Source organism: Acanthopagrus latus, chromosome 20 (assembly GCF_904848185.1).
Source record: "Acanthopagrus latus isolate v.2019 chromosome 20, fAcaLat1.1, whole genome shotgun sequence".
Classification (NCBI taxonomy): Eukaryota; Metazoa; Chordata; class Actinopteri; order Spariformes; family Sparidae; genus Acanthopagrus; species Acanthopagrus latus.
This window is the reverse complement of record NC_051058.1, coordinates 10,459,554-10,483,628: the sequence shown is the minus strand read 5'-3', so window position 1 is coordinate 10,483,628 and position 24,075 is coordinate 10,459,554. Positions and strand designations below refer to the sequence as shown.

At 42.9% G+C, this 24,075-nt stretch overlaps 1 protein-coding gene across 8 annotated transcripts in view; it reads left to right on the top strand.

Moving 5' to 3' along the window:
- The first annotated feature begins 165 nt into the window (after positions 1 to 165).
- Positions 166 to 24,075, top strand: part of si:ch73-103b11.2 (myosin phosphatase Rho-interacting protein) — a 51,199-nt gene continuing 27,289 nt past the window's right edge. For 3 of the 8 annotated variants that reach the window (XM_037080448.1, XM_037080446.1, XM_037080445.1), the window contains exons 1-3: positions 167 to 1,064; positions 3,375 to 3,452; positions 5,621 to 5,686. In XM_037080448.1, the coding sequence (XP_036936343.1) occupies positions 945 to 1,064; positions 3,375 to 3,452; positions 5,621 to 5,686 (264 nt within the window). In that variant the 5' untranslated portion in view covers positions 167 to 944. Of the gene's footprint in view, positions 1,065 to 3,374; positions 3,453 to 5,620; positions 5,687 to 24,075 lie in introns of all 8 variants that reach the window. The other 5 variants (XM_037080453.1, XM_037080450.1, XM_037080447.1 and 2 more) reach the window with 4 other exon arrangements.

The following is a 24,075-nucleotide window of genomic DNA, read 5'->3' as shown; positions in this document are numbered from 1 at the left end:
GCCCACCTAGCATGAGGGAAAGTATGGGAGCTCTTTGAGGCTTTCTATTGGTCGCTGGCCAGGGTGTGGGCGTGCCGACGAGTGCGATTGGTCGAAGCTCGCCGTCGCTCACCACTCCACTCGCTCTCCGAGCACCTCCCCATCTGCCCACCGGACTGGCTGTGCGGGCCAGGCGAGGATTTTCACGAAAACATCCACCGCAGACTGCGCATAGAAGCGAGCGGGACCCGACGCTGTGGATTCAGCGGCGTGACAGTCGAGTCTATGGCGTGTTTAAAGTTGGACATCGGTGTTTGGCCTTGAACGGAGACGGCAAAAGCGTAAAGAAAAAGAGGTTTAACGGCGATGAGCGCGGTGTCACTTGTTAGATAGAAAGACAGGCAGAGAGGGGGCAAAGTGGACTCCCTCCCTCCGTAGAGCTCGTTCTCGCCCGATGGAGGATGACGGGACCCTTGCAGTGAGCTCGAGGCCCGGAATGTCACCTGTGCGACGTCGATATCTCGTCGGAGGACGTAATTAGAGAAAAGACCGCGCACACCTGTCCGCCCCCCCTCGACGACTCTTCTGACAACTTCTCAGCCAGCTTTGTGTTAAAAAACAAACAAACAAAAAAAGTTAGTTAGCAGGTCAACGTTAGCTGCGCGAGGCGACCCCTCGCGCAAGATGACTATCATAGACACCACTTAACGAGAGGTTATTCACCGCCTCAGGTGAGCCAACGGGAACAGGACAGGTGAACAAACGCGCTGTCGCCTTCTTGATGGACTCCTTTCTTCTTCTCACGGGTTCGTTCTAGAAAAAAAAAGTTGTCCTGTTGTATTTCGACCAGCAGCAGGTCGACTCCAGCGCATTTGTCTAAGAGAATTTGTCGAACCAGCACTTCTTGGACGTTTTTTTTTTCCTCCTTCCCCCTCATCAAGTGTCACCGATTCCCTCCAGCAACCATGTCATTCAAAGACAACCCGTGTCGGAAGTTTCAAGCCAACATTTTCAACAAAAGTAAATGCCAGAATTGCTTCAAGCCCAGGGAATCTCACCTGCTGAACGACGAAGACTTAAATCAGGTAAACACTTGATTCTAAGTTGCATACTTTTTAACTTTCTCATGAAAGTGAAATTGAAAGCTGGCTTTTTTTATTTTGATGTTCACGTTTCAAACGGGTCGACGTGTGTCACTAGAGCATAAAGCTCAAAGGTTGGGTTAATTGGACATAGTTGTTTTCTCGCCTGAGGGCTCATATTGACCTTAATTCATGCAGATACAGGCCTCCACCCAGCCTCATGCCTTCCAGCACAGTAGCCTGCTACAGCTGCTGTTGTTGAATCATATAGGCTGCAGCTATCTCTTCAAAATTCCTTCCAAAATGTGCTGTAATATCTCATCCTCTCATCATTTTGCCTTGATCTTTGCCTGTTGTCTCACTGATGCCCAAATTAGCATAAAAGTTGGCTCCTAAGGCACAGAGGATGTGTAAATCACGAATAAAGATGCTCCACCATCAGTCCCTGCTGGGCTGTGTTGTTGATAGTGGCCTGGATGGTGTCACCAGGTCACACTGAGCTCTCTTGGGCTACGTTATGATCATTCTTTGAGGTAAGCTGTTTAATGGGATAGGTTAAGTTAAGAGTCACCTGTACCCAGGTAGGCGCCTCCTATGAGTGACTGTGTGTCTTCTTCGTGGCTGCGTGAGGACTAACATTTGGCTAGCACGATGCACATTTTCCTCCTCAATGAGTAATAGCTTCTGTGTTGGAATGGAAACAGTCTTGAGGTTATTTCTCAGTGGAATTTCTCTCACATTGGCTATCAAACTTTTCCTATTACAAATGAAAGGTTATCATCTGTTGTCAGCGGCTGAACACCCTGGACATCCTGGCCACGTTGTTAAATGTGTCTGGAAGTCCTGTGAATCCAATTCTGTGGATATTTACTTTTAAGAACTTTTTTTCATCCCTTTAGTCGACCAACCAACTCACCACTCAGAGGCCAATGCAATCATTGCAGTATCACTTAGTTGCTTATGATGGGTTGGGGGCATGAACACACACAGATACACTCAAATGACTTCGTTTAACCACTGGAGGGTAAAAAATGACCTAGATTCATTTCGCCTATTCCTCTCTCCCAGGAGAGCTTGCCATCCGGGCTGCTGTCAGGTCATGTGAGGAGCGATGGGATATTTTTCTAAACTATGCATAGTCTTCATGTTCCTCATTGGGCTTTAGATGCCTGTTTCCACATGCAAGGCGGAGGCTGGTGTCTCAGCATTAGTGTGATTCCCTCTCAACCGCTCTTTTCCACAGTCCCATTACCAAATAACTCATCTGCAAGGTGCTTTTCCTGTGCAGTCACCTCTCAGGTTGCCTTTTAGAAATTGAATGATTCTCGTGCAAGTCGGCACAAACTCTTGACTGTCCAAGGTTACATTTTACTGGCATATGTCTGAAAATTTCTGTTGTGTTATTTTGTTCACAGAGTCACTCAGCTGAGAAATGTGCTGCACCTCCTGTAATCAAAGTGAAAGGGGATTTTATGCTGGATTATACTCGGCTTTACATGGGATGAAGTTATGACTGTAATCAAAACCACTGATAGAGGGACATGGAGGTGCCAGGCGGCTGTAAATGTCAGAGCTTTTCCTACTTGATTTGCAGGCCACTGTTCCATAGTCTTAGGAGTGCAGCTGAATTACGTAAGGTGCTTAATTTGTTAAGCTCTTTAGGTGTAGGTGAGATTTGAGTGTAAATATATTCAGTCAAATTTGTGCTCCTGTGAACACAACCCTGCAGTGGTTATGCAGGACTTCTTTGGCTGGGCAAACAAATGCTGACTACTAGTATGGCTACAGTTCAAATTTGAACCAGAACTATTTAAGAAAGACTGCCAGGCCAACTTGCATTTCTCAAGTTTGAATTGCAAATCTTTGTAGCCACAGAAGCTCTCAGGCTATGCGCGCTCTCCTGTTTCCCATCCACTGTTTTTCTTGCTAACTTCTGCCTCTCGCTGCCCCCTCCACCCACCAGTCCACCCACTTAGAGGATCAGAGGGAAAATCATGTGTGTTAGCCTTTACTTTTTTTTTTTTCCAGGACAGCATGGTGCTCTGGGACACAGCCAGCTGGAGAATGTAGCCCGCAGTCAACTCAAGGCAGCTAGTGACCAATACACAATTCTGGTGTTAATCTAACATGCGTGTGTGTCAGTGCCACATACTGTCTGATATTGGGCCACCATTTGTAGCCTAAATTAGGGACTAGCCTCCAGTTATATCTGCAGTGAATTAAATGTGCATAATTGAGCTGCTGATCGATATGTTCGTGTGCCTGTTTTAGTGTTTGCTTTCAATGCTTTAATTGTGTTTTTATCCTCACCAGGCAAAACCTATATATGGAGGATGGCTGCTGCTGGCACCAGAGGGAACAAATTTTGACAATCCCCTGCACAGATCCCGGGTAAGTGGTTCCTTTGCTGGACATGATTACGTTCAGAAAGGGGAGTTGTTTTGTCAGTTTTTGACTTCCTTTTAATGAAGGAACTTGTATTTGAATAGGCTGTCAGTGTTTTTATTGTTAATCAAATAGCTCTGAAATTGATCCCAAAGGTTTCCCACAGAATGGCTGTGTAGTAGTAGACGTGAGGAGAAAACTGTGGGCAGACTGTTACCTAGTTAATCAATCGTAGATGGCTTTACTCTCTCAAAAAAATAAAGCATCAAATGCTTAAATGGGTCGACAGATGTTCTTGGCTGGCCTGCCCAAGTAAACATTGAGCAAAACATTGGTATTGTTCGCCTAGGACATTTTCGTTATAGTTGTGGTGTGGACTCTGCCATTCAAACTATTTTTAAAAAGATATGTTTGTAATTATCTTTAGTTGCTGTTCTTGGGGTGGGGATCTCATAAAAATGTGTAGTGTTGTAACAGTAATTAACCTTGTTGGTTTCTCAAAGTATGCCGTGTTGGGAACTGAGGGAACTGGGCCTGAAAAGTCCCCGAAAAGTTGATGTTTAAGAAGGTGCTGGAGCACCATTGAAAAAGGAAATTGGCTTACATAGCCCTTCCTTTGATTTTATTATCCATTCTGGCACTCATCTGACATCTGACAAACAGGAGATCTGGTTGTTGTGGCTCCGGCCTCTGTGTCATGGATTCAGCAGCTTCCTGTGGGAGGCTTGGCCTTCTATCAGAAGAAGCCTCTTTCTTAGGCAATAATGAGCCTAATATTGACTTTTATTTCACGAATCCTGCTCCCCTAAGCATCATGTAACGGGAGCCTCGCTCTGTTGCACTGTTTCCTTTATCAGCTCCCACATTATAATATGGTGGTGCATCCCAAAAAGGAGTTGAGAGAATGTGGGGGAGGAGAAGGAAAAGTCCCAGTTCTCACAGCCACACTGATGGCTTCCATATGGGGTTTTTGGGGAAAAGCACCTCTGGATCCTTCAGCTCCAACTACTGTCAACAGTCTGCTGCTGCTTTAACATAATCACTGATGTGCTCTGCCTATTCTTACAGTCTTTTTTTTTCACTGAAGGGGTATAATTGTTGGCCTGTACGTAGTGCTGAGGTGAGCAGGTTGGTAGGTTTTGGACTGACCAACAAGCAAATAACAGAGAAGAAGAGCTGACACGTTGGATGAGTCCTGTTTTAGGACCACTTTAGTCTGACAGGTTGTGATTGGTGGTTCTACTCTATCTGTCAAAAACACTGTAGAATTGATCTTTAGAAGCCCCCTCCATCACCTTTTAATGGATATGAGTGTGTTGTCCTTTTTAGCATAACCTGTGAGTCCTATCAGTGCCCCTATTGAGACCTTCAGATGGCTTTTACGTTACAAAGCACTCCTCAATATTTCATGGATTGGGCTCAGTTGGAAACTGAGACCAGGATATTTAACACTGAGACAAAACGGTGCATTAGGATAAGAGGGGGCAGTGTAGAGGATATCAAGCCAATAGAGAAATTGAGGGAGAAGGATGGAAGGAGATAAATGGAGTCTGGTAACATATCATTGTCACAGATATTGGCAGAAATGCCTTTTCAACCAAGAGATAAAATGTAATAAAATTCTATTTGACCTTGTTGTTTCAGGAATATGATAGGGTTTATCTTTCCCAGTACGCTGGAGTCCATTATATGGATTTTGTTCAGCTCATACTGATAATTACTAGCTTCTCCTGGCCGATACTGATAAGATAACCGATAATTTCACATTTTTGTGTATTAAAAAGAAGCTCCTACCCTGTAGTTTCTGCACGCCTGAGAGCAAGAAACGCTGTATCTCACAAGCATAGTAAGCAACGATAGATGATTTAATATTCCATAGCCCTAATTTTTTGTGTTAAATATAGACTTTTTTCCCCTCCTCTTGAAACCCTTGTAGAACATGTATTAATAATAATAAAATGGGGTTTCCTGCTCTGTTATCTCATACCAAACTGAAAACCTGAGTTTTTTCCCCTGAAGCATGGCAAAAAATGTATTCCAACTAACTTGTGTGCCAGGAGCTGTGTTGGCACTGCATGACAAGTGATTCTCAGAGACTCAACATCTTTTCATCTCGTCCTTTTGTATTCACTGTTTGTCCTGTGTGTGTGTGTGTTTTTTTTTTCTTTATACAGAAATGGCAAAGGAGGTTCTTCATCCTTTATGAGCACGGCTTACTTCGCTATGCCCTGGATGAAATGGTGAGTGAAAGCTTTGCTGTTTGATTTGCTGTATAATAAATCCCATGTCAGTCATTGTCTTTTTAAGTACTTTTGACTCCTAAAATGAGTTGTCCTCAGTGAGAGCTTTCACATGAGGATGTTTGCATAAAATAAAGGAAAGTACTTTAAACATTGGATGTGTTTTGATAGTTCAGGTTGAATTGTAGTTCAGCCTAGGATTTTTAGTAGCATTTTGGTTTGTATGGAGAATAGATGGAGGGTGTGATGGGTTCATCGCCACAGTGTTAACACCAGGTCTCTCTTACTTACAACAGAGTAGTTTGTTTGTGTTAGTGTTAAACACTAAGCTAACCAGCACAGTTGTGACTAAAGGGATGAAGTGACACCACATGGTGTTGATCCTAAAAGTCATGTGCTTAACTGTGTGTTTGTTTTAGTGGCTAACGCACTCATTATGCAAGAGCCCCGTGGTTACTTCCTGTTCTGAGAGGAAAAACTGGAAAAACAACTGAACATCAGGACAATGAATTTCTTTTGTGATCTTAATTGGTGCCAATAATTGAATACTCATAAACCTATTAATTAGACTGTCTCTTTCATGTTTTTGTAGTTCACTCCTTAAAATACTAGGCTATATAGTTTTTCTGTACTGTTATTCTGCAGTACAAGTCTGTGCTGACTATTGATTGACCCAAAGCAGTGCTCAACAGTTTTTCTAAACGTGGGATGTGCTTTGAAATGAGGTGAAAGCAGAAGTAGTTGAAACAGCACTTGCTTTGTTGCTTTTGACCCTTTCATACTGTATGTGGCATTCTCTGGCAGAGGAGAGGGATGCTGAGAGGTTTTATGTAATAGAAGCTGCAGGACCTCTGATGCTGTGTAGCTTTATTTTCTTTGCTGTGCCTTTTGGGGTCATTTCATTCCCCCTATAGAAATGTGTTACACAGTAAGGCAGAGAGGGTTTTTTCTAACTAAGAATTTTATTGTGCAAAACAAAAAGTATAAAAACACTGTACAAATCTTGGAAGGACTGATGATGTGTTTACTGGAAGAGACCATGAAAAGAGGCGGATGTCCTCCATCCATTCATCGGCCTCTCTGGATGTCACTCTTCATCTTTTCATCTCCTCTCTGAATGGAGGATCAAACGAAGAGAGGGGGTAGCAAGGCTCTGGAGCTGGAAATATCAAGTGACACTAAATATAGAACCTACTTGTCACACCAAGCGCATTAGAATAATTGTTTTGTGTTGAATAAGCAGCTGTAGAAACTTGGCTAACTGTTATACATTTTTTATATATATACACATTCAGTGTAGAAACATTGTGATTCCACTTGAATTGCACCCTGACGTACATATATGTTTGTCAATTATAAAGATCATTTTTCAACTTGAGAACGTGTCAGTTTGTCATAAAACTAGTGAAATATAAAGACTGTGAAAATATGTAATTAGAAAGACTCTGTAGCTAAAGCCTGAAACACACCGGGTCAGCCGTTGGCCATCTGAAGCATTTGGGGAGACCCGGATGAGTTTAGGAACGAATCTGTTTGTTGTGCTCAGCTTCATAGAAAGCTTTTGGAACCGCACGGACAACACCTGCTCCGATACAACTTGCAAAGTTTGAGAACATTGGCTGTTGGCCGTCTGTGCCATTGGATACTCCGATTTGTTGTGTGCTAGCTGTATGACCATTCTGATTGGTGGTGTGCTAGCAAATCAGCGGTGTGTGTGTGTGTGTGTGTGGGAGGGAGGGGCAGAATTCTGTGCACTTTGTTATTCTATGCACTCTGTTCCATCATTTCCTGTTTTCATGCTTTAGATTACTGGCACGAGACTAGCGCCACCCGATGTTAAGTTGACTTATTGCATCTGGCGCAAGCGCAGAACATACACACTACTGTGTTACTGGCAGCTGTTGAGGTGGTATGTTTCATTGCAACTTTTTTGCCAAACGGGTCAGACAAGAGGCAACATAGTGGTTGGATAAAGGCAGTTGACCATAGGTTTGAGTCTGGGCTGTGTGTGGGGGCCTTAACAGCCGTCGTAGTGACATCATCTTGTTGAACAATCACCAAAACTTGTTAAACATCGTGGAGCCATTCTTGTAGATTACCTTACCTCATTAAACTGACAAGCTCACCTTTCCCATAACTGCGGTTGTCAGAATCATATGTGTAGTTCATGGCACGACTCAAACAGGTTCAAAAATGTATTTGTTTCTTCCCATTAGAGACTGTGCAAACTTTTTCCAAAATAAATACCCTTGAGGTCCACTGGCAGGGGTGTGATTTGGCAATCTATTAGTGATCAAAGCCAAGTGGTTGGCTTAATTTAATTTAAGCAGCTTTCAAATGATTACAACATTTGTGTGGCAGTGTTGTTAGTTTATCACCCATACTTGTTGATATTGTTTTGAAATTTGATACCCATCTGTGCATGGTATGCAGTTAAAATGTCCAATGCAAAAATGCTTCACATGGCTACAATCAACACTGAATTCATGAAAGACACTGACATTAAGATCAATTTGAATGCTGTATTTTGAACGACATCAGGTCAAAACTAAAGACTGCCAGCTTTCGCCAGTATACCATTGCTCCAGACCACATCAGAGCCCCCATCTGAGAGCACTGGCTGGGGATGTAGATGAGGAGGTGCCCCTCTGTTTTCCTCTCACCCTAGTTTTATGGCTCTTGTGTCATTGGCTCTAACCAAACCCAGATGGGCTGCGGTCCCAATCTTCAGGATGTGGCACAGCTCTGGGGGAAAGGAATGGTTTAGCAAAGGCTTGGGAGAGCCATCGATTTGGGGTTGCCCACCTACGGTGAACACCCAACACTGCACACCACCGCCATCATTTTATGCTAGGAGCGGCGGTGGATTTGACAAGCCATTATGTGCAAGAGACAAGTGGTAAAAAGAAGAAAATGTAGCTGCAGGAAGAGCAAGATAAAGAGAAAATGTGTTCTGACTGGAAGGATGGAGAGGATGAATAGCTGAAAATGTTGGCCTGCATAGAAAATGTGCTGCCATGCAAGGCTAATGTGTGAGTGCTGTTTTCGTGGATAGTTCTTGGCATAGGTCTCTGAAGAAGGGACTTGAAATGTGTTGTGTCTAAGCTAGTTCACTGCATTTTACATTTTATTAGCTGTTAACATGGAAATAAGATAAATCTTCTCACAGTCCTCTGGGAAAATCTAGCTTGTACTGGAGACTGAATTGACAGAGCAGCCCAACGCAGTTATTTCAGTGGAGCGTTACCAAGGCAACATGTTTTGTCCCATTGTCCATGGTATGTGAAACATTGGACAGTTATTCTCTGTTTTGTGGAGAGCTCTTGCTGTCTCTGTCCTGACTGTATGGACACCGGACAGAACACTCTGGAATCAAAGCACGAGTGTGTGGGCTGAAGCTGTCTCTAGGCTCAGTCATATGGTGAGCAAGCCTTTCTACAGTAGCTGTAGAAAAAAACACCAGACACAGCATTGAAACAAATGTGCAAGGCTGGATTGGACAGAGTTGTATTTTCTGCTGATCTGCACGTTTCTGTGTATGTGAGTGAATGCACCTGGGGCCGAGGGTGCTTGACTGCTGAGGCTATGTCAGGAACAGGTGTTGCAAGGTTCAAGAAACCTCCGATTTAAACTGACTTCAGCTTGAGCTAACACTGTGAGAGTCACAGAGGTCTTATCGGTTAGTGGCAAAGAAGCTACATGAACAACATGATCAGTGGCTACTCATACACAGCAGCATGATTAAGTTGTTTAAGTGATGTGAGAAACACACGTACACACAAAAAAGTCCATTAACACCTCGTGGTGAGGGCAGGTATGTGGGTGTAAAGGATTCTCCAGCTGCATAAAGCCACTTTAATGACGTCAGTGTGAGTTAAAATGATCAGCACCCACACTATAATAACTGCTTCGCTATACGGTCCTAAATACCACACACAGCAACTAGCTTCTGTTGACCTTGCTTTGAACTGTTTGTAACCCATTCTTACTGACACACACACACACACACACACACACACACACACACACACACACACACACACACACACACACACATACCTCATCATATGATCTAGATTTTTTTTGCCGTGTCTCAATCTCTGATGTGGTCTCTGAGCTCACACTGACTCACAGCCTGAATTTTGTTTTACATCCTTGGATTAAGAAGGCTTTTTATTGAAGCTATTTAATTGCTGTTGTTGGAGGATTGTGTACAATATTATCTCACTTTATTTGGAGGACATGCAGAAAGAGATGGGACACTGTGTTCTCATGCTTGTCCGCTAATGTTTTTGAGTGCAAGCTGAACAAAAACAGAATACCTGTAAATAAAATGAGGCAGCCTCTTGGGTTGCATTACACAGAAAGCCCATTCAGAGACACTTGAATTGCTTTTGCTTTTAGACTGTCTTGCCTGCAGTCGACTGTCTATATCCCTGTTATTCACAGTAGGACATGATGTTCTCATGACATTTTAGTTGTTGAAGTCATTCTCATTTCATCTTAGTGGAATTAATTTCTTGTGTATTTACTGGAATTCAAATAGTGGACTCCTGCCTTGTAGTGGTGTCCAAGAAGTGAGAGCATTTTGAAAAACTTCCTTCCATTTCCCACACATTTGTGCATTCTTGTAACTTGAGGCACACCATTCGACTGCTTCTCTCCTGAATCTTCCAGACAGGACCATACACAACCTCAGCCCGAGTGTTTGCCCTCAGACTCATAAGACCTTTTGACATGCTGAAACATGCATTAACCCTCTCCCTTTTCTAACCCTGTGAAACATGAAATTGCTGGCTATTTTAAACCATTTTTGAGTAGCTTTTGTTGGTTTGGGAATGAAGAGAGCTTTCTAGGGGATGGGTGAGTGGGCAGGGCCTCTGAGTTGTGTTGTTGCCTCTGGGCACTCTATGCAAGGAGTAAGTGGAGGCTGACCACCCCACCCCATCAAATTAAGGATACTTATAGTGTGAGCTCCAGTCTTCCACTCACAGCAAGCCATGAGAAATGGAGGGGAAGTAAAGACTGCCTGGAGTAGACGAGTTTGTGTTACAGTACGAGATGGAGAGATGGAAAAGTGAAAAAAATAGAGATAGGTAGATTTGGGAAAGAAGCGGATGATTTAGATGTTGGTTGCAGCTGATATTGAAAAGATTCTGTAAGTCTTCCATTTGGATCATTATGGACTGTTTACTAAGTGTGGGTCCTGGGTGAGGCGTGTGTTGGTTTTGTAGAGATACGGTGCGTGAGAGTCTTCTTTAACCCCTGCCCTTCCTTCCCTATGTTTCCAGTAGGAACTGATCTGCTGGAATGTAAACAGCCATGGATTACAGTGGGGTCACTGTTCCCATTGCACAAAGCCACAAAACCATGGGAACAGCCATTCATACAGCTTGTAATCATCAGGGTCTACAACACTGTAACTGCCACTCAAACTAATGGCAACCCCACATCCTAAAGCTGACGCCCACTGTCGTATATTTATAAAGAGCATTCCCTTGTTTTTGTTTTCATCCACCGAGCTGGGGATTTTTCGTGGATTTTTTGTCCCAGTTTGGAATTCCCAATTCCCTTTGCACTGATGACATCGTCACTGCCATGTGTGCTGTTGGCAGGGGGAGGATGACCACACTGAACTGAAGTGCAAGGGTGCAATGGGCAGGGTGCTTATCAGCTCCAGTTTCAGCATCCAGCCAGTAGAGCCCCTTTCACACATGAACTCCTACCTTGAAATGGTCTGGACATTATATGGAGGAGCTATACGTGCTATGGAAATGTCCAAATCAGTTGGTTCAGCCACTAAATGGACCCTACGTCGGCAGCTCCTGAACACAAAGTCAGTGTTTCATTGATATTCAAGGATTCAAAAGCTTTATCAGGATATGCAGGAATAAACAAGTTATTAACCAGTAAAAGTCTTAGACCACTGTATAATATTGCAAAAAAAAGTATTTGTCATTGCAAAAAACAGTCGTCATTACAGATGAGTCCTCCTCCTCCTGCACGCTTTACCCAAGAGCTACACCAAGCCTAAACAAACCAAGAGGTGAGAACATGTCTGACAGGGACAACCTCCTAATTTGTGCTGAACGGGTGAAAGGGCAACTGACAACATCTGGATAATCATGTCCGGATATTGATCTGAGTTCATGTGTGGGAACAGTTTAGGAGTCTGATGTGCGATGACAAATATGACAACTTTTTTACACATGAGGTAATGAGGTTGCATGAACAAACTGCATGTTGCTGCCGACGGCTGGCTACCAAGTTGGCAACATACACCGTCCCCAGGCTGTCAAACTGTTCAACAGCACTGCAGTGCATAAGGAATAAAATGATTGGTAATACTTTTTAGACAGTTCACTTGGCTGGTGCTCTGTACAGTGACGCATTAGGCCACCTCATGAGCACAAGATCCAGTGTGAACATGTCATTTTGTGGGAGCACAGGTCTTAAAAACGCTGTACCACACCCACTGCTTTCCTGTAAAGTTTTATCAGGACTGTAATGTAGAGGTGTCATCAGAAAACATGGTGTCTTATTATGTCTAGTTTTGTAACGTAAGACAGGGCTACATTTTGTTTTTCTATCTATACACTAAAGCAGTTTCAGAACCAACTAAGCAGTCTTTTATTTCAGTTTGAAGCCATGACAGAACATCCACCTGACACACCACACAACAAACCTCTAAACCTCACTAATCAAGGGTCTTGCTGTCCTCCAGTGACATGCATGTCCACTTTCCAATGAGACTTGAGATGACTATTAGGAGAGTATGATTAAGCTGACTACACTGTAGGAAGGACAAGGTTGCATTTTCATTTGATAAATGACTCTCAGTCTGACTCTCTTGTGGCCTTTTGATCTGACTTCCCAGTGTCTTCTTATCTGTGCTCTTTAGTTTTTGCCTTGGCTTTAGTCACCACATCGTCCCGGATGTGGCTTCGATAATAATCTTATCTCATCAACTCGTTCACTATCTGAATTCTTCCATCTCTTTAGTCAGAGGTACTGTAACCCTGTCTGGCTCAGGGCCAAGTCCTTAAACTTAAAACTCCCAAGCTTGTCCTGAGTGTGAGCCGCTGATCTACATGGAACTACTTTGGTCACTTTTATTGTCTTTAAATGTGTAATTTAAAGCATTTTGGTTTCATCAGTGTACAGACACACACAGCGACTTGCCAGGAAACATGATCCCAGGTGATTTGAAACTAAACTTAAGTGGCGTTTTGTGCTTGTCCTAAATGTTCAAGGATTAAATGTGGGAGAAGGACAGGGAGACATTTTCATGCGTTCTCACTAAATCTCCCCCTCACCCACTCCTGTTCACCATTTATTGTGTGTGTGTGTGTGTGTGTGTGTGTGTGTGTGTGTTCCATCGCCAAAAGGCTTAATGAGGCTAAAAATAATGGCTGTCAAATTACTCTTATTAAATTCAAATTACAGTCAATAAAACAGCATTGTTCTCCAGCATGCCCACTCAGTACACACAGAAGAGACGACTAAGCAGTTCCCATTTGATTGGATGAGCAGAAAGTGCTCCCATTGACATGTATTGACCTGGAAATGCAGACAAATTGGTTCAAGTCATACCAAAATCTAAGGCACTCTGGAAAACCTCTCACCTCAATAAGTAGGCCTTTGTCTTTTCTTTGAATATCAAAAATGAAAACTTTTCACAACATTAAACCTGTGGAAATAGGGCTCTACTTAGACCTGTAAGCAAGTGGGAGACAGTCCTTCTGGTCGACCCGCTGTTCTATTATTATATTAGTGCTCACTCTTGCGTAAGCCTGTGGACAGGAGCTTTTAACACAGGGCACTAGGTTTATCATCACCTTGAGGAAAATAGTACTATTTCACTCGTAGAAAATGGTTTCTCATAAGGTATCAGTTTTCTGCTGATGTGGGATTCCAGTTTATTGTGAACTTGGACTCTTTTGATTTTTTTCTTGGTAAAAATGATTGCCACGTTGGGTTAAGCCAAAGGCTTGATGGAGGTCCACTGTTGCGCCATGGTTAGTCCTTAAAAGGCTCTTTTTTTCAGCATGTCTTTTTACCATCCTTCCCTTTGTACCCTCCTTCATTTTCTTGTTCTTTTTAATGATTTCCAGCTATTCATTATTCAGAGAAAGGCCGGCTCCAGGAGGCTTTGGCTAAACCAATGTCCACTCTCGCTTGCATGGCCCTCACTTTTACTTTCCCATTACTCAGTCCGATTCACTTTCCCTTCCTTTTACCTCCTCGTTTTCTCTTATTCTGCCACTCTGTCGTATCTCTGCCTTTCATTCCAGTTCTCACTGGCCAATAAATCATTTGTGTTGGAGAGAGCAGCCAGCAGTATTGTGTAACTTCTCTCCCCCCCAAACCCTCCCTTGTCTATAAAGCCAAACATTGCCTGACAGACTACTCGCTCAGTTTGTTCTAAACACTAGACCAGGACACTCACAAAAGGTTTCATTTAAAGTATCAGGGTGAGGGGTTGGCCAGCCCAGAGACAGGCACTAATAAAAAAAAAAGTGGGGTGGGTGGGTAGGTGTCTGAGTGTGCGATGGTGGGGGGAGAAGTGATACTGAGAGACATTTCCAGTTTAGTTTGTATAATGTAAATAAACTATGACTCTGTGGTTTTAAGCTTGTTGGGCTGGATGGCAGAGTTGATTAGTTACATCACCGCAGTAAGAAGTCTTGTTTGGATCAAGTCCAGCTGTAAGCTGGCCTGAGACTGGGTGTCTAATGGATTGCTGCCTTGTGATGGCCGCAGTGGTCACAGCTGCAGTTGCACGTCTTTCAGAGTTGCAACAGGTGCAGGTGTATTGGATGGCCTTCAACCTTTCACCTTAGCTTGGCGACCTGCCAATCCAGCCACCTGTTTAGGTCATGGTTCTGCAGCCAAGATATTTATAGAAAGAAAGAAAGTGCAGCCTTTGAACTGAGTCTGGTGATGATTCACATGAGGACAATAACAAGGGTAAAACATGAATATCATGGTAGATGTATTTAGATAAATAATATTTGATATGCAGGTGAAAAAATCTCCCACTAGAAGCTTTAACAACCATTTTTGGGCCTTATTTCATCTGTAGGTCTTGCTTGTAAAATCCACATAGCCTGCAACTTAAGTATGTTGGCTTGTTGCTAATTGTTGTTTGGTGAGCCACTCTCTCTTTAATAACCCACCCCAGCTTCCTCAGGACCTGGCCCAAAATTCTCATTTCAAGCAGCAATGGACTGGCCTACATCCAGCCTCAGCACCTAATCAGCTTAGTGCTCTCTACTCAGTGCTTTTTCTCAGTTTTAACGAGAAAGCAACAAAAAATGCCCTCTGTACTTAAATAAACTGCAGTCCTTTTGAAATGGTAAATGGCCTTGCAAGGTGCCACCCTGCTCCTCAGGAGCGACAGCATATTCTATCAAAAGTGTCCGATGATATTTCGATGCTAAACTATTCACATACGCACAAACTTATAGAACAGTTCAGTAGCTTTACCAATGATACTTCAAAGTGCAGCTGGGGGATATGGGAATCGAACCACTTACGTCATGAATAAACACAGAAATCATGAAAGGGCCAATAAACTTTTCTCAGTATCAGCAGAAGAGTCACAACTTGAAAAACAAGAGTGCCATCTTTCTTGTTGTCACTAACATCAAGCTCTTGAATAATAGTTTTCGGGTAATAATTACACATCTTTGACTAGATAAATATCTGAAAAATGTGTTTAGGTATTTTTTGTGTATTAACACAGAAACCTGGGTGTTACATTGGTACTAGTCTGAATTTTACCTGATGAATTGTCTCTAAGCCTCTAAAGTTATCTGCCTTCAGCAGTGTTTGGTCAGGTTCACTGTTAAACCCGCAGACCTGGGCGTGTAGGAAGCTGCTCCTCTGCCCTGTGGAAAAATGGCTAGCTCCAAAACTGAGGTATTAGCTGAATTCCCAAAGGAGCATTTTCCTATCCCTCCCCCATTTTCCCTTCCCTTCTGCCTGATGAGCTAATTTGCATTGACTTAGCAAAGCTTTGGCAGATTTTCAGTCATTATCAAAGAGTTAGTGGAAGCCTGACTGCAGGTCTTAGATAGTTTCTTCATAGTGCAGACTGAGTTGCAGAAAATGTGTTAATGGAGTGAATGATAAATTTGATTATATTTATATTGTATTTTGATTCAAAATGTTTTTTATTAGGACCCTGTAACTTCACAATTGCCACAGCATATAATGTGTGTCTATTCACCTTGGCCTACTTTCCAAAGTGCTGTGTCAGAGCACCGTATGGGACGCTGCAGCAGTTCAGACACTGCTGTTTTGAAACACATTGTGATCTTGGAGCAACTGCTTTTTGCAGTAGAGTGTTGTAAATCAAAACCTGTCCAGTCTGCAGGTCATCCAGTGGTAATCATTAGTAGCAGCTGCAATGAGCGTATTAGTTTTAGTTAGGACATAAAGCTGCCTTTACAGCAGGCAGACAAGTTCAGTTAATTTTTCATCCATCCATTGTCTGTAACCGCTTCATCCCTTTTATGGGGTCACAGGGGTTTTTGCTGGAGCCAATCCCAGCTGTCTCTGAGAGAGGGCAGGGTACTCCCTGGACATGTCACCAGCTCAGCGCAGGGCCCTTACTGATGCCACCTGAGGCCACCACGCAAAGTGCCAAGGACACTTCGACATGCAGCCCAGAACTGGGATTTGAACCAGTAACCCTCAGGGTTTCCCCTACATGTAATTGACTGTGGCGCACCGCCACGGCAAAATAAAAGCCGCCACACCTTAAAAATTCAGTATTTCCCATACATTGATGAGACTGTGGCGGCCGCCATGTGGAAAAATATTTCTGCCTTTCCAGCGGATTCCGACATTTCAGTCAGTCTCTTTTTTTTGCAGTACTTATAATGACTTCAGAACTACTAATTCAGGGCTGTATTAGTGAAAAAATAATGATATGAAGCTGATTTCGAACCTGGAGCAGTGTGCTTGGCCTGAATAAATCCAGTGTTAGAGAAAGGAAATATTTTATTGTCGTCTTCCACCACAGCCCTTGACGTTAACTAGCATGTTGGATATTTAACTTGATATTTAGTTAGAGGATTAAAATGGTCGCTTAGATCAGAATCCTGCACGGGTCTTATTTTGCAAACCTGCCCGACCCCGCTATGCTTAAAACCGCATCCGACCCATTTTCTGACAGTAGCACAAATTACATTCCGTACCTGAGCCGACCTGCCATAAATTGGTACTGATGGCCGAAGAAAAATTGGACGGACGCAATTTTAAAAATGAAAGTAAGCCAGCGTGGGGAATGGGAGTTCTAGGAGGGTGCAAGCATGCATGAATGAGCTCATATGAAATAGAAATGCTTATCATTTGTGTTGCTAATAATAACTGATGATAAGTGACACCTTGAAAATGGCAATCGTAAAACCCGACCCGCCTCTCCAGGCGTCCGACCTGATCCGCATCTGTGTCCGACGCAGTACATCATTTTTCACCCGTGCAGGACTCTTACTTAGATAACTCCTCTCTTGAAACAAATAATAAAAATAGTATTTCTTTACAATAGTAAATGAATCTTAATTCCAAGCCCATGAAAGGGAGTTCCTGACATCTATTTTCACTATCACTTTCGGAGCTGACAGAGAGGAAAAAACATAGAGTAATCCATGTGCCTCTGCTGTTTGCATTTCAACAAGACAAAAGCCTGATATCTGCAGACAGTTGGCTAGCTAACATTAGCTTACCCAGCTTCAGGGGCATACTGAGCAAAACAGAATTGGCATTGATTCTCTGTTTACCAGAGGTAATGCCAAGTCAACAAACAACTCTTAGAGTTACTAAAATTCAGTAAACTTGCAAAGTAGGAAGTAAAACTCCCGTAGTTCCTTTTCTCGCATAGACAATGTAACATGACTTACAGTTTAAGCTCTTCTACAACTTTGATCAGCATTTATCTATTCAGTTAATTCAACTGCAATCAGAAAAAAAAGATATAGCACAAAATAATGTGAAGTGCAAGTTAATGCTGACTCCAGAGGTTTCAGCAAGAAAACAAATCTTAAAATGTTATGTGCCACTAACGGCATGTTAAAGCTATTACTTTGCTAAGAAAACTTATTTTAGTGTCTCCAACTTCAATCAATCAATCTTTTTTTTCCAGTTTTGCTTGAATTAAGCAAATAATTTGCACTGTTCTGTCAACAAACTCAACATCAAACTGTTTTGAATTTGTTATGATCTAATTCACACCTCTGGGCAGCTGGGCTGCTGTGGCTCAGTTGGTAGAGTGGTTGTGCAGTAGACAGAGGGTCAGCGGTTTGATCCCCAGCCTCTGCACGCTCTATGTTGGAGTGTCCTTGAGCAAGACACTGGACTCTAAATTGCTCCCTGTAGTGGTAGCCTCAGCCACCAGTGTATGAAATGTGAGTGTGAATGGGTGGAGGGTGACTTTAAGTTGTCGGTAAGACTAGAAAAGGGCTAAATCAATGCAGTCAATTTTTCCTTCTACTTTGACTGGCTCCTTCTCCATGGCAACGGTGGAAAAGTCTAATAGATAGCCCTGTTTAGCTATGGCTATACAGTCTGTAAGGAGTGGAGGGTAATAAACTGAACTAATAAGCAGGAGCAAGCAGACATAATGGAGGTATAGTAGAGAGACAGTAACATGGAAAGAATCAGCTTTGATGAATATTAAAGGGTGTTGAATAGCAAAGAAAGGAAAAAGTTAGTCTGGGAAACCACACACACTCACAACAATTCTCCATAGACGGTCTAAAGAGCCAAGGAAACATGACACAACTCGATTGCAGCACCTGTTTCTCCAGCCGGCCCATCTACCCTGTCACCACCCAGACAGAGACTCTCTGATTTCTCACACTCTGTCTGTATTGCAGTTATTCATTTATTTTTGTTATATACATTACCTAAACACAACATTACTTATAGTACTACAAACTACTAGAAAGCTCATCTATTATCATGTATTCATCATTTATTTATTCTAACCTGGAGCGGGAAAGATTTGGCCCATGTAGCTTGAGTACGGTTGCATCTGATTGACCGATGGCACAATGTGAGCTTCCATTTCAAATGAATCCTGCTGTACTAGCAGAGAGAACAACTCTTCATCCTCCAACTCTCCCTCATCTTCCTCCTCCTCTGCATTTGTCGACTGCTGGCCTCCTAACACAGCATTCAGCCACCCACATCCTCTCACCATTCTCCGAAAGAAGCAGCACCGCTACCACCCACAGTCCTCTTTGTAATACCTGGTCCAGTTATGTGCGAAATGTGTGTTGATTTCATATTTTAATTGCTCATTCTTCTCGGAATATTGTGCTGAGACAGTGCTCTGGCTATCTTCACTGCAGTACTGTTGCTGTGTTACCAGGCTCAGAGCTGATGCCTTTATTGTAGCATTCATCTGTACGTCTTGAATGCATACCAGTGGAGTGAGGTGTATCCGAGAATGCCTGGAGGACTGTGCTTGGCCCGGCAACAGAGATGTCAGATATCCACCATATGGCTTTTTATAGAGCTATATGTTTGTCTAAAGTACAGGCAGGGGTTAGGGTTAGTATTATAGCTGAGGTAAAGGTAAATATTGTGTGTGATTGCTTTGGCTTAACATAGTCTCAATATTGTGATAAAGTTAAAGGACAGTGGGGGACAGTAATGATTGTAATCTTGTCTGTGACCAATCTGTCGGCTCTGGATCCTGGCCCGATTGCTATGTACAGCTCTGTTTGTATGATTATTGTGGACTTAAAGGAAAGAGAGAGAGACAGTTTGATATTCATTTGTAGCAGGAAGAGAGGTGACTCCATCTGTCTGGCACCTGAGGACATTTCCCCGCAGCTGGTTGCTGGCATGCTCACTGGTATCAAAAATGTGTGTTTACCTCTGTTGTCCTAAGTTGCTAAGGAAAGATTTATTGCATAATTGCTGTTATCGGTTATGAGCAGACTGGATGTTGGACCCCGAAGAGACCTGATTCTAGGCCGCGTTCGTGAGTCAGGATGAAGCGGTGCCAGTTCATCAGCTTTCCTCTTGGCTCTCATGTCTTTAATGATCAAAGTCAACTGGCTCTGGATGCAGAGTGAAGAACTTGGAAACAGTGTGAGGATCCTGCTGTTACATGTCTGAAGAAGCGTAATGTAACGAGTGAAGCTGTAACTTTTGGATTTGTCACCATGAAAGTTGGCAGACAAACTGGCACCTAATACCAAATACCAGATGTTGCCGATCAATTTACAGGTGTTCCTAACTAACTTTGTCATTGAGCAATATTTTAGGTGTATTCATTTGAAAAATGGATGAGAAGTTAGGTGTTTATGTGTAATAAAACCAAAGATGTTGCAATGTGTGACTCAAGCACATAGTTAAATGCCAGTTCATTCCCTCATGCTCCTCTGACTTGGGTTTAACGGCATTCTTGCTTTCCATGACCAGAACTGAGTCCATCAAACCCAAAAATGTTGATGGCAGAGGATGAGAATTTGCTTCACAACCAAAAATGAAAGTTAGACAATCAGCCAGCTGCCAAAAGAAGCAAATATTTCTCTGGCTGTGTCATAAGGGAGAATGGGATGTTTTGCTAAGCTGCGGAATGGCCAAGAGAGAGGGAAGCCAAGGGTGCAAAGGCATGCATGCGTGCATGGAGCTAACTAATTACCATTTTCTCTAAACAAAGAGTTTCTAATGAACATTGTTGTAATGCTACATAACATCTGGACAGGGATCACAAGACATATGAATATTATACGTAAAGGAGATAATTTTGTTTTTTGATGCAGTGTTGAACTTGAGAAGAAGCATTGATTTGGAAGCATGCTGGCTACAATGTTGATGAGCTTTTTAGTTTCAGTTGTATTTCCTGTTTGGGTAAACTGGGAATAGTGCCTCTATTCTGTCCTCTTGCACAGCATACAGTGTCTGTATACAGCGATAGAAATAATGCTTCATGGAACTGTCTTGTAGTTTTAAAGCTACCTGTTTGTTTGGTAGGTGTTGTTGTTTGTTAAAAAGGCACAATAGTATAAAATTATAAAATAAGTCAAATATACTTATGTGTTGAAAGCGATGTTAAAGAATTGAACAACACTTTTTTATACCCCTTTGGTTAAAACTATCAATGTCAGTGGTTTTGGTTAACCACTGAGAATGTTTTGCCTTGTCACACATGTTGGTCAAGTCAGTTTGCATAAACACACACACACACACTCCACTGATGGCCTCACTAATAAGTCATCAGAGATTAAAAAGATAAAATAAAGAAATTGTGAAGCTTAATTCATATAAAAGTAATTAAGTGAAATGTAAATTGAGTGATGCTACTCGTCAGTTTAGCACTAATACTAGCACTATGCCGCACCTAATTGTCAGCTGCCATGTCCAAAGATGGCTCGAAGCCCAAGATTATGGCTGCAAGGATGGGGTGATAAAGTGGGACACGTGCCAGTCTGAGGCCATCACCCAAAAATATTTAATCCTGTATGGTAGAGATTCAAGTCAGCATGTCATCAAGGGCTACTACTAACCATATTGATAAGCAATTTCAGTAGAAAGGAGGATAAGCTAAAAGTCAAGTTAGCCTGGACAGACCACTGACTTGCTCTCACGAACGAAATGTACATCACATCCACCTGTCACTTTATCAGTTCTACCTGGAAGATACACTTCAGTGTGCTTCTTAGTCAGTCTGTCCATTTGGCACATGAGTCAACCTTGCTGGGAAGCTCATTTAGTTAAAAGTGTGCTAGGATAGGGAAATTGTCTTTTTTTCTTGTACACATCATTTTGTGTTTTTTCTTAGCAGTTAACCAGGTTAGTTACTGTTAAATGGGTGTTAAGCTATCATAAGCAGAGTTGTCCACCTTAGGAAGAACCAATTGATAAAAATGTTACAGTTACAGTTGTATGACAGCTAAATGCCAATGATTATTTGGTATAATAGTTGCTGATACCAATGATAAAGTCTCTGATCACTGTGATACAGACATCGCAGGCCTGCCTAGAGAAACCAAATCTTTACCTGATTTGTCCTCGTCTCCCCCTGGGACTCTGCTCAATGACTCCCATCGAGACAGCATTCATATTATTGTCTGAACAACTTGCGAGACTAGAATAAGTTTATGCTGTCTTCATAATTTCCATGCTCCGATCACAAAAGGACACTTGTTTGGGCCTCTTGTCTCTCAGTCATTTCCTTGTTGAGGGTTAAGGGGAGGAGTGGCTCTGTGGACTGTGGTGGCTGACAATCCCACATTGTGTGAACCGGTGCTGCTTCACAAAGGGCTCATTGTAGAGAGCGGTGGCCCGGGGAGAGGGGACTGGGTCTAGGGTAGGTGACAGAGAGGTGTGGGTTCGAGGGGCCTGGGTCTGGGGGCTAGAGCTGCGATGGCTGTCCCATAGCGGGGGCGTGTACTGGCGCTCAGCTGACACAGGGCTGCCGGTAGGGCGCACACGTGTGAGGAGTGAATCGATTGCCACACAGCTCCAGTGCAAAATGTATACTGTCGTCACACATGAGTGCTGCCTACTTCATATAAGCACTCAAATCTCTCTCTCTCTCTGAGGTGAGCAGCTTTATGAAAATAGATTTTTAATCAGAGCTGTTGTCAGTCTGATTTATATTCCGTGTCTGAGAGAATCTGATGCTGTGATTATAAAACTAGGGGGCTTAAGCTGCTTGTACAACTGTTCCCAGAATTTGAAATATTTTGCCGTTTATCCTCCTCTGACTCCAGCTCAAGGACAAGTCCACATGTGTGGCGTACTCTAGATTTGTTTACTCAGACAGATGGCCTAGCAGTCTAAAGTCATAGTCCACCCCCCCCACCCCCCCCACCCCTTCCCCTGCTGCACTGCTGTTCTCCTTGACCACCAGCTTGAGACTTAATCTCCCCTTTCTCACCCCATACTGTTCCCACTCTCTGTCCCCAAACCTCCTTCTTCTTCCGTGTCTGAGAGTGACAGGGCTCTCAGGTCAAGCTGACGCCAGTCTCTCTGTCCAGTCTGAAGCAGGCCTAGGCCCTCGCCCAGCTGTCCTGAGGTCTGTTTGTACGTCTGTCTGTCAAGCCCGGCTGTTGCCCCGGCCTCTCACCTCAGTGTCAAGAGCCCTTCGGTTCTGGAGCATTTTAAAGCCAAAGGCTTAAGAAGTTGGACCAAAAAATAATGCCCAACTGAGTGACTGCTTCTGTGGCAATTTTGTTTTACCTGGGCCTCAGATCCTTTTCACTCTTGGCCTATTAAGACCATCCTTCTATTCTCTTCATTTAAATCTGCTGTGCCAAATGTGGCTCTACTATGTGTTACAATATTGACAGCTGTGAATCGAGAATGAAAGTGACATAAACAGTGACCAAATAAACAGGGCCTCTCATCTGCCCACTGGGTGGGATTACCACAAACTGTTGACTATTGACTTCTGTGTCCACATTAGAGAGGTCATCCATAGACTTCAATTCCTCTGTTGCTGACAGGCTATGGTTATGTGACAGAAATTGCGTCATTGAGTTAGATCTTTTCGGTCGCTAGTGCACGTGAACGTGATACCTTTTAATTTTGTTTCCAGTGCTATTTCCTAATATATTCCTCGATTTGCTGAAGGCTGTAATTTATCATCTGTGGCTACCTGGTATTTAAAGCGTGGAACCACTGTGGTATTTTGGTGTCTATAATTCTGCCTGTGTCTTTGGTGCAGTGAAAGTAAGGCCTAAAAGCTACCCATACCCAGTGTGCTTAGTTATGCAGTACTATGCAGTATTAACTGCATTGAACAAATATAAATCCCTCAGTCAACATAAGCTTATCAAGGTTTTTCCCATTGTTGGGGGAAGTCAACTGGAGGTCAGACTTAGCAAAAGTCAGCTTTCTGAAATTGTAATAATTGTGGTACTGGCCTTCTTGAAAGTATTGTCCAACAAGTGTTTTATTGACTAGTGCAAACTAATTCTAGCACATCTCGTTCACCCAGAGCGATGCAGTTCAGTGGACTATAAATAGATTACCTTATCTGTTCCAAGTTGAGCTTGCATGTCTCCATTCATTGGAAATGAGCCTTGCCCACATACAAAGCCACTGTGTGCTTACATAAACCTGCATGTGGAACCTCAAGTCATTGAATACATAGTAGTATTATTGTGGTCACGTTATTTCTGGCTGACAGATGGCTACCATGTCAGTGGCAGAGTTGGGTTTACACCTCACAGCTAGGCATCGGACACAGCTAGACAGATTAAACTGACAACTGCTCAGTGAACTCATGAACTTGCACGGTTTATGAATGAAGCAGACTGTTTCACAGGTGAGCCTCTCGGCCCTTTCGGGTGATACAATATACAGCGTGCCTGTGTAGATTGGGGTTTAGCATCCAATATTGTGATCTGCACAGACTG